Below are 9997 nucleotides of genomic sequence, written 5' to 3'. Positions count from 1 at the left end.
AGCTGGATGGCAGAGCATTGTAGCATATGTTAATCTAGTTTGCTATTAAATTGTAGGAATTCCTGTTGGACTTGCACTTGGCATTCTTTTGAGTATGCAAGTCAAAGTAAGCTATATACTCTAATTCTTCTGAATTTACTTTCTATATTTTTGGGTAAATCTTGTAATTTTAAATATCACTTGAACAGAGAGCTTTCACTCCTTTTCCACCCGATTCTTTGTTCTTAAAAATGCTGGTTTTAAGAATAAGTGATTGCTCTTTTCCGACCCTTACTGCCCAATCTGAAAGCGGAGAGCTATTGCGACACTATTTTGTAAAATGAAGCTTAATTAATAGTTACAGTTCACAAATCCATTTTTCTATTGAACAAATTTGATAGACTAGAGAAACATCAATTCTTTATGTTGAAGAATTTGAAATTTTTAGTAGCCTTCTTCCTCATTGTTGCATAATTGCAATATCATTTTGAACAGAGGTATTTCCTCATTGTTGCATAAATGCATTATCATTTTGAATAGAGGTATTTCTTAATTACTCTGTATTTATAATAGCTTCATTTTCGTGCACACACTTATACAGCATTTGATGTTCATGCATATGATACGTATATTCTGACGAACCCGAATTTACTTCTAGGATCCTCTGATTTTCCATATTTTCTTTTACTAAATCCAGTTTTTGTGATCATAATCTATCATGTAGGGAGTGTGGATTGGAATGCTGTTCGGAACATTTGTACAAACTGTTGTTATTCTCACCTGGAAAACTGACTGGGATAAACAGGTATATATATATATTTCACTACTAGATCTTTCGTACAACGTTACTTTTCATTTTCTGATTCACACGAAGAGTTTGACGAATTTATACGGAATATCTGTAGGTGACGCTAGCTCGTAATCTTGCTAACAAATGGCTTGTAAGAGATGTTGAATGACCGACCCTCACGATCATCCGACTCTAGCTTAGCTTCTTCATTTTTTTATTTTTTTCGGTTTCTATTTTTTTCACCTTTTTGTTGGGTTTTTTTTTTTGTCTGTTCCTATTAATTTTCATTTTTAATTTGCTAGTCATCCCACTGAGAGACCGATTCTCGGGTAATGATCTTAAATTTTAATCCACACACACCAATATTAGACAAAAATATATATATATATATATATTTATATTTATTTATGAGTTTATCTAAATTTCTCTTCAATTCTTATTATTGTAAACCAATAAAATTTCAATTTATTATTTTTTTGACTAATTTTTTGATAGAGAAACAAAAATAAAACACCAACGGTATTCGTAAAAACATTTTAACCAAAATGATGACATGTAATTTATCGTTGTTCTCTTCTTCTTTTTTTTTTTTTTTTTTTTTTTTTTTTAAAAATAAAAACGTGCAATTAACCTTAAAAAGAAGGAAAGGAAGTCCACAAAAATCAGCAGGAAGCAGTGAACATGACTGAAGAAAGAAAGATAAAAACACCAATGAATAGAAATGCAAAACAATGCCTATTCCCTCAAAGCAATATAAAATTCTCGACGGATAAAATTAACAATGTTCCACTTCCAAAAATACACCCCCCAAAAAGTGGCAATTCTACATAAATTAAACCTTTCGCAAAACTGAATCTACACAAAATATGTTGGATTTCAAGAAGATAATGTTTCTGGGCCGCCCTCCTCAATAGTCTCACTCTCATCCTGTCCCTCTGATGACGCATCTTGTTCAGGCTTTGAAGGTCCTGGACCGGCTGATACCTTTACCATTGAGGGACGTAACAGTCGGTCACCAAGTTTAAAACCCTTACGGAATTCTTGGATGATGATCCCTTCCTCATACTCGGAGGACTCCTCCCTCATAATTGCTTCATGCAACTTTTACAAAATCAAAAATCGAAAATATTAGAAAATTACTTCTTCATTCTCAAGTAACCTAAAAGAATGCTTACATAGTGTGTGATGGCACTTAATATATTTTCATCATGACAGTATTTAAAAACCATCATCTTACTGATATATTTCAATTTAGTGGTCATGCTACAATCATAAAACAGATTACATATAGTTGAACTCACATAAACTCACCAAGTTGGCTCAAATCAATCTGCACTTGGTTTGAACTAAAACCGTATCCAGGCCTTCATCAAACCTGAATAAAATTGATTAACTACCTGTTTAAGTTCACCAAGTAAACGATTGAATTTCGAGCCAACTAGGTAGCTTCCCTGCATCATGCCAATAATCGGACAGGGAAGTCATTATGTGATCTAACAAAAGGAAAAAATTATGACATTTGAATTGATCAAACTGTGTTCATCAAGAAGAAACAAATGATTTCAAAATATTCTCCTAGCCCATCATTGAACACCTCCAGGAACAGGTGCTACCTTAAAGACATATCATTCACAATTTAGGATGTTTTGGTTGCAGGAATACATAATAAAGACCAACAGAAAATCAAGGAATGGATTCAAATGGGGAATCAACTCTATTATTCGATTGAAAACAGGATTAGAACCATAATCAGACGGAATACATCATGATTTTTTGTTAAACCCCAGAATGGAGTAGAAAATATGCTGAGAGACTATTAGACATTTACAAGACTGGAATAAGAGAAAAGACGTAAGCAATGAAATGTGCATTCCACATCTAGGTGGAGAATGCCCACTCCTAGATACACCAAGAACACAATTAGAGGAATTTTTTGTCATCTAAACAATCGAATAGATATTTTCCCATTCTACTCTAGAATTCATTCCCATAAACCATAAACCATAAACCAAACATTTTTTAAGTATAATTTTTTGCCTTCTTTCGTAGAACTATTTCTTTTACCAAATTAATTCTTTGTTGCTAATCAACCAAAGAAATTATACAAAGTTTCAAGAGATCAAAGGGGTCAAATGACTTACCAAGGGATCAAAGGGCTTTCCAACTGTCTCCACAGGGACAACACCAAGCGAGGTTAGTATCTCCATGAACTGTTTGTAAATGCTCTGATAGCTATTGTTGATTTTTTCTTCTCCCTCTGTCGCCACCTTAATCTGTGCTTTAGCTCTCTCAAAATTGTCTAATACGGATAACAAACTCTCCACAACCTCCCCTTGAGCATTTGTCACCATGGAAATGCGTTCTCTATCCGTCCTCTTCCTGAAATTCTCGAAGTCTGCACTTATCCTCAGGACCCGATCCCTCTCTGCTGACAGTTCTTCAGACAAAGATACCACTTTCTTTTCAAGACCTAACTTCTCATCTTCAATTGATTTTAAGAATGATTCAATCTCAGCTACTTTAGATTCATCATTACTGGCTAAAGCTTCTTTGTATGACAGCAGTGATGCTACAATGGCTGAAGCAGGGCTTTCCTCAGCATCACTATCCACATCATCACTTGTACCATCATCTGCATCCTCACTTGTCTCATCTTCCACACCAACAGCACCATCTGAAGAGTCCTGCCAAATGAATTTATTATCAAACTAGGAAACTATATTTAATTAAAAATAAAATCAAAATCAGGTATTAAATATGGAAATGTCTTCTTCAACATTTAGACCATCAAGCTGTTGATCTGTGAATATGTTTAAAAAGTTGCATAAATTGTACGACTTATCATATATTAGTGAGAGTCACGGATATGTTAATCATGAATTGGTTGCAGATGTTGTTTAAGTTTTCTTTCTACTTTTCTGAATAACAAAAACAAATAGATAAAGGAAAGAGGCAGAAGGGCAAAGAACTCATCTTTCGATAAAATATATCACATTGAATAATACACATACTATATATCAATACAATGCCACAAATATATATAATCTAATGGCAGCCTCAGCATGAGGTAAACAACAAAATAACGCCAACAAGTGGGCCTGTAATTTCATTTAATTTTCAAAGGTTACTACAAAGAGTGGGCCTTTATCTTCTCATCAGAGTTCCATAGTTTAGTTTCAGATGCACTTGAATTTAGGTTTGAACTCCACCCTCATGTGTATGAGAAGCTATGGTGACAATTTCCTAAAAGGCATACCTCTATACTTGCTTATTCATCAAAGAATTTGCCTACAAGCTGAAACTATTTAAACAGTAGCCGGGAAGGACATCATGCCCCTTGAGTAGAATTTTCATGGTAAAGCTTCTTTTCCCTAAAGACTTGTTACCTTTCATTTTGTAGTGACCCAGATGCATTCTTAATAAACTGCTTGGCTTGAAAATGAGTCATGGTAAATCCAATAGACCAATTTTCATAGGAGACACACTCTTAGAGTTCCATATTCATCAAAGCATTTAGCATAACTAAACAAAAAATTATTTACTAGGACATTTAGTAAATATTTGATGGTAAATAATTTTTATATTGAGCGCTATCTCTCATTCTGTGACATGTCCATGTGCATTCCTTAGTAGACTTCCATGATTTAAGACAATACACCATGGAGACTTGTTACATCCAAGCCTACAAGGCTTTAACCACCACTTTTTCCCAAAACGGCTATTGCCATGTTTCTTTCTCAGAATGAATTGGTAACAACTCTCTCTCGAGGATAAAACGTACTCTGTTTTTTAGCAAACAAAAAAAGTGTGAGAGATTGAACTAAAAGAAATTAATATACATTATTCCCATTTAAATGCAGCTTGAAAAATATACTGCATCTTTGAACTCCAAATCAAAGTTCACAGGAACACTAATAGTAGATTTGATCTTTAGCAACGCAAACACTCTTGAAGCTTATCTCCAAACAGCACCCATTACATTTCAAATAAATAACCCAAAAAGAGGGCCATCAATGCACATTCCTACAATAATTTTCCTTTCATGTTTCCACTTCATAATTTGAATAGGTGGTCAATAGATCTCATACTTCCTCCACATAGCATGCCGGATAGAGAGTCTGCTTTATTCTTTGCAAGAGATGACTAGGGTTAAATTTTTCCATGTGGCACCACACAGGAAAATAACAGAGCAAAGATATTACAAAAAACACAAAAAATGACCTTTACTCAATTCTGTTACCACTGGGTCTCACAAAAGTTTTGAAAGAATTATCATAATGGAACACCAAGATATTTGAGAGGCCTTTCACCCATCAAATAACCACCAAGAAGCAAATAACTGTAACTTCACAACTGCACAATCAATCCCCAAATTGTAATTAGACATTGGTTTTTAAAACTAAAGTTTAATAAAAATTTCGGGGGTTTTACAATTTTTTTTTTTTCCTTTTTCTTTTTTCATCTGTTAAAACAAAAAGGAGAATGCCGTCGGCAAATTTTAAATGACTCTTCTATTTTATCCTTCCTATTTCAGAGTACTGATAGCCCTACTCGTCCATCAACTTACACATCTACCACTAAAGTCGATAAGACCACTAAATCAAAGTGAGTATCATAAGCCAATTGCAAGTTATACACTCCTACTTTATCCCTTTCCTCTAACTAAATGCAAGACTTGAGAATCGTCCTTGGCCATCCATCAATCTACTCAGTACGTCTACTTGTAAAGTGAATAATAATTGAGAAACTAGATCACCTTTTTTAAAACTCCAGAAGCCCCAAACGTACCATTTGGTTTACCATCAAAAAAATTAGTTAAACATAAACATCTTTCTAACCAACATCTGAAAAAAAAATGATAATAAAAAAAAAAAAAAAATCAAAATCCTTCTAAATCTTACTTTTCCATTTTAAAACCTTTCTTTTACACAACAATAAGCTTTCTTAAATCAATTTAAAGGTCCATTCCTTGTCTTTCCTTATTTCTTTAATCCGCCACCAATTCTTCAACATTCAAAGAAGCATCTAGCATTTGCAGCCCTCTGAATAACGCAGCTTAAGAGCTTATATCCTCTAAACAGTCCATTAACGTAATTGATATTATTTTTGCCAAATTTCATAAAGACTAGAATGGGATCAGATTTACCTCCTTTAAAGAATTCTTTTTGGAATTAAATCTTAATCATGGCAGTATCAGAATAACGTGAAGCAGAAATGTCAAAATAAAATATATGTATCCAAAGCCTACTTGATATTCTGACATTTCATTGATTCATTACATTAATACATATATTTTATTGATTAGTCAAGACAAAAATTTTATCCTCAAAATGAGGGTTCGCAAAACTATTTCACTACATCAACCTATGAGTTGTCCCTCACATATTACCAATACTTAGTCAGACTGGCTAAAGTAATTGGGAACTTGAACATGCATCATTTAACTCATAACATCCGCTAAACAACTAGAGAAACATGATCAGTAATGTTGCATTACTATCTGTAACATGTACATAAGTCAAAAAGGTTATCGTACGAATGCATGCCCAAAAAAACACTGCCCTTGTAATTTTTATCTAGATTTGGGAATGAAATGGGTGTCATTAACTGCAAGCTTTCTAGAAATAAAAAGGCATCAATGCTAAAGTTAATGGCCAGACTCATATTTGCAACATGCCCAATGCAGGAAAGCTGTTCTACACCTTGATTAGTAGTAGTTAGTTCATGTGAAGTCAACAATTGCAGGTTCTATTATCTTTACATGTTGTCTTTTACATTTATTGAGTTGGAAGCAGCTCATTAATTCATCAGTTTACTGGTAATGAGCCAAAATTATCGTCCATGGATCTCCTTTGTATTTGTTATGTTTTTTGCTTTTATTTTGTTCTCTTTTTTTTTTTCTTTACTCTGATAAATTCCTCTTTAAGAAAAGAAGTTCATGGCTTGTAAACCTCAATGAAAATCCCCTCTCAAAATATCAATTATATCCTCCACAAATGACACAACAAAATTTCACCAAATTAGCCTCTGTTCCTTTATTGACACAGGTTAAGAGCACCAAAATCAATCCTTTTCCATCTTAAATGAATAAACCTCCAACACACAGAGCAATTGTCATCTATTCTAAACTCTTAGAAACCTTATTCTACAAGTGTTTGCACCACAATAAGCGTTAAAAAGAGCTCCAAGATAGAGGTGTTCTTGTTGCACCTAAAACAGCATCCAAATGACCCAATTCCAATGCCCTCAAAAAGTCATGAAATTTCTACAATCCATACAGCGTAGTAACACCAACACCACTTCATATTCTACCATACTCCTCCAGTCTAACCACACAATTTCCGCATCCTAAAAGCTATTATAACAAATACCATCAATTTAATTATTGTTTAGCCAATCCTAATGCCTTCAAAAAGTCATGAAATTTCTGCTATCCATTAAGCATGGTAACACTAACATCATTTCATATTCTACAGTACTCCTCCAGTCTACCAATACAATTTCTGCATCCTAAAAGCTATTATAATGAATCCGTTCAATTTAACTTTTGTTTATGGCACCAATACACCAATTACCAAGCTCGCTTCCATTTATTACTATTTCAACGGTGACTTCCTACTTAAAAAATATATATATATATATATATATATATGGTATCTAACTATCTACAACCGTTCAATAATATCTCCTTTTCTTCCATTTCTATTGTACCAGAACGACTAAAAACAAGTCCTCGGAAAAGTCCTAATCAACGAGAAACAATCTTTCACTTATTCACAGCATTGTCATAATCCGCAGCATTTAGCAGCAAATCTTTTTCCGAATGCTAATTTCAACTTGTTGCAAAACTAACACTATATATATATATATATATATAAGAACAAAAATAAATAAAATATAATTCCATATACAGAACTTCCTTCCATTGCCTGAATTTACGGTTATTTACTCAAGCACTTTCCAGGCAACCAAACAGAGCCTTTAAAAAAAAAAAAAAGAAAATGAAAAAACTGCATCGAACCACTTTGAATATACACGCAGAAATGAAACACCATAGAAATAATACCTTGAGTTGGGGTTCTAGAACCTCTTCGGTCTCAGCGGTTTCTGTTTCCCCTTGCGAAGCAGACGGAACGAACTTGACAAACCGTTGAGATAGTAAACGAGAGAACCGCAGGGAGGTCCGAGCAGGAGAGAATTTGGTGCCGTCGCTTCGCCTAAACGAAACGCATAAGGGTTTTGGAGAGTTTGACGAAAATGTTGACTGAAATGGCGGAAGAAGTGCTCGCAAAGGTGGAGTCCTGAGGACGGTGGCCATTTGAGAAGCTGAGAGAGAGAGAGAGGGAGAGATAAGGAGTGGCAATATTGAAAAAGGAGGTGGAATCAAGGATACTGAGAGACTTTGCTGGCTCAGCTGGTGGAAGAGTGGGTGAGGGATAATAAAAAAGGTGTCTATTTTTTATTTGGATCGTTGATGGGATTTCCTTGAATATTAGACTAATCTGACGGTAGGAAGACTAGGACTTATATTCAATGGGTCATCATCATTTTGGATGATACATTGAAGCTTCTCGAGTAAATTTGATTTTTTCTTTATTATTATTATTATTATTATTATTATTATTATTATTTTGGATAAATTAGAAGGGAATTTCATTATTACCATGTCTTAAATTCAAATTAAACAGTTATCATGAGTAATTATTGCCAACCAAACTGCTTAAAAAGATGAAAGATACTAATTGAATTAGTAGTAGACTCTAATATCTATTAATACTCTAATATCTTCGAATTCCATATCAATTTAAATATGAAGACATCTTTTAGTTAAAAAATCGAAAGCAAGAACGAGTTTTTCTCTATTATTATTATTATTATATTTTATTTTCAATTGTTTCTTAAATTTAAAAGCATTTTCTTGTGAAAGTTTTTCCGACCTTTACAAAAACTTTGAACAAGAATCGTGAAATGTAATAGCTTTTTCAAAAACTATTCTAAAAGCCAAAATTGAAACAAAAGCTACCCCTAACAAAATTTTAAAATATAAAAAATATATTTTAACCGGAAAAAAAATATATATATATATATATATATATAATAGCTTAAAATGATAATTGTCGTATAAAAAAAAAAAAACGGTTTTATAACAAAGTTCATAAGGTAATATTTCCTCATCTTAAATAACTTTTGTGATACATTACCGGAAGCAAAAATTATCCCAAATATTTTTTTTTGGCTAGAAAAATTATTCCAAACGTGTTCTAAAAATTATTTTTAAAAAATGGTATAAAAATTAAAAAACATGTGGTCAATTTATCAAAAAAATAATATTTTTAATAAAAATATAATATCTTAAAAATTACTAATGTTGCGTAAAAAAATGTTTTGATAACTAAGAGCTTAGAGTGATATTTTTTTCTTTATTTAGGTCCAAAAAACCAAAGTCTATATTATTTATAATGGTCATTTCATTTGAAATGGAAAAGAAAAATACTGTGTTAAAAATTTATACATAGTACATGGCCTATATTTTTCAATCGTCATTATATGGCCCGAAATCTGTTTTAGTCATCCGTACAATAAATAAAAAATAAAAAACAAAAAAGAAGAAGAAGAAGAAGAAATTGCCTTTTTCGGAATAGAAAATGCATTGTGAAAGAGGGATTTTCAAAAAAAGAAATAGTTCCTTTCTCTTTGGGTTTTGTGGCCCCATTTTCTTGGCGGCATCATCTTGCTTTTATAATCCCTTCCCATTTATTAGGGCTTAACCATTGGTTAAAACCCTATATGGGATGGGCCTCCTCTTCGAGCCTATAGCAAATCAATTGAGATGTTCCATTTATTTACTTGACGAAAATCATAGAGTTGTTCAGCATGGATTCATTTGCTCGAGCCTTTGTATGGAACTTATTGAGTCAAGTTTTCGCACCACTTTGGCTGAAGCCTAAGCGCGTACTTACAAAAAAAAAAAAAAAAAAAAAAAAACATAAAGATCCATCGGGCATCGTTGTGGTGTCGGCTAAAATCGTTATAATGCTCAAGTTAGACAATGTTCGTTAAATGCCAAAAGTGTTGCTAGGGTTTCAAAATTATGCTGATTTGTAAGCATTTACTCACTAATCTAACATATCTAAGCCTAATTATTTGTTTGATTTACTAAGCTTTTGGTTATTTTTGATATGTTTCATTCTTTTTTTGTAGGAAAAGCCTTAATTATGGTTTTTGAAG

At 32.9% G+C, this 9997-nt stretch overlaps 1 protein-coding gene across 2 annotated transcripts; it reads right to left on the bottom strand.

Moving 5' to 3' along the window:
* Positions 1 to 1455: 1455 nt before the first annotated feature.
* LOC107432996 (uncharacterized) lies at positions 1456 to 8197 on the bottom strand. Of its 2 annotated transcripts, XM_048465991.2 has the most exons (4): positions 7836 to 8197; positions 2911 to 3453; positions 2081 to 2220; positions 1673 to 1870 (listed from the first exon to the last, which is right to left on the bottom strand). In XM_048465991.2, the coding sequence occupies exons 1-3, from the start codon at positions 8085 to 8087 to the stop codon at positions 2116 to 2118; spliced, it is 900 nt and encodes a 299-aa protein (XP_048321948.2). In that variant the 5' UTR covers positions 8088 to 8197; the 3' UTR covers positions 1673 to 1870; positions 2081 to 2115. The 2 variants fall into 2 exon arrangements, with proteins under 2 accessions (XP_048321947.2, XP_048321948.2); XM_048465990.2 differs by lacking the exon at positions 2081 to 2220 and having other exon boundaries at positions 1456 to 1870; positions 7836 to 8194.
* Between the last annotated feature and the right edge of the window lie 1800 nt (positions 8198 to 9997).

Source organism: Ziziphus jujuba, chromosome 11 (genome assembly GCF_031755915.1).
Source record: "Ziziphus jujuba cultivar Dongzao chromosome 11, ASM3175591v1".
Taxonomy (NCBI): Eukaryota; Viridiplantae; Streptophyta; class Magnoliopsida; order Rosales; family Rhamnaceae; genus Ziziphus; species Ziziphus jujuba.
Note: the sequence above shows the minus strand (reverse complement) of the source record. Positions and strands in the feature narration are given on the sequence as shown.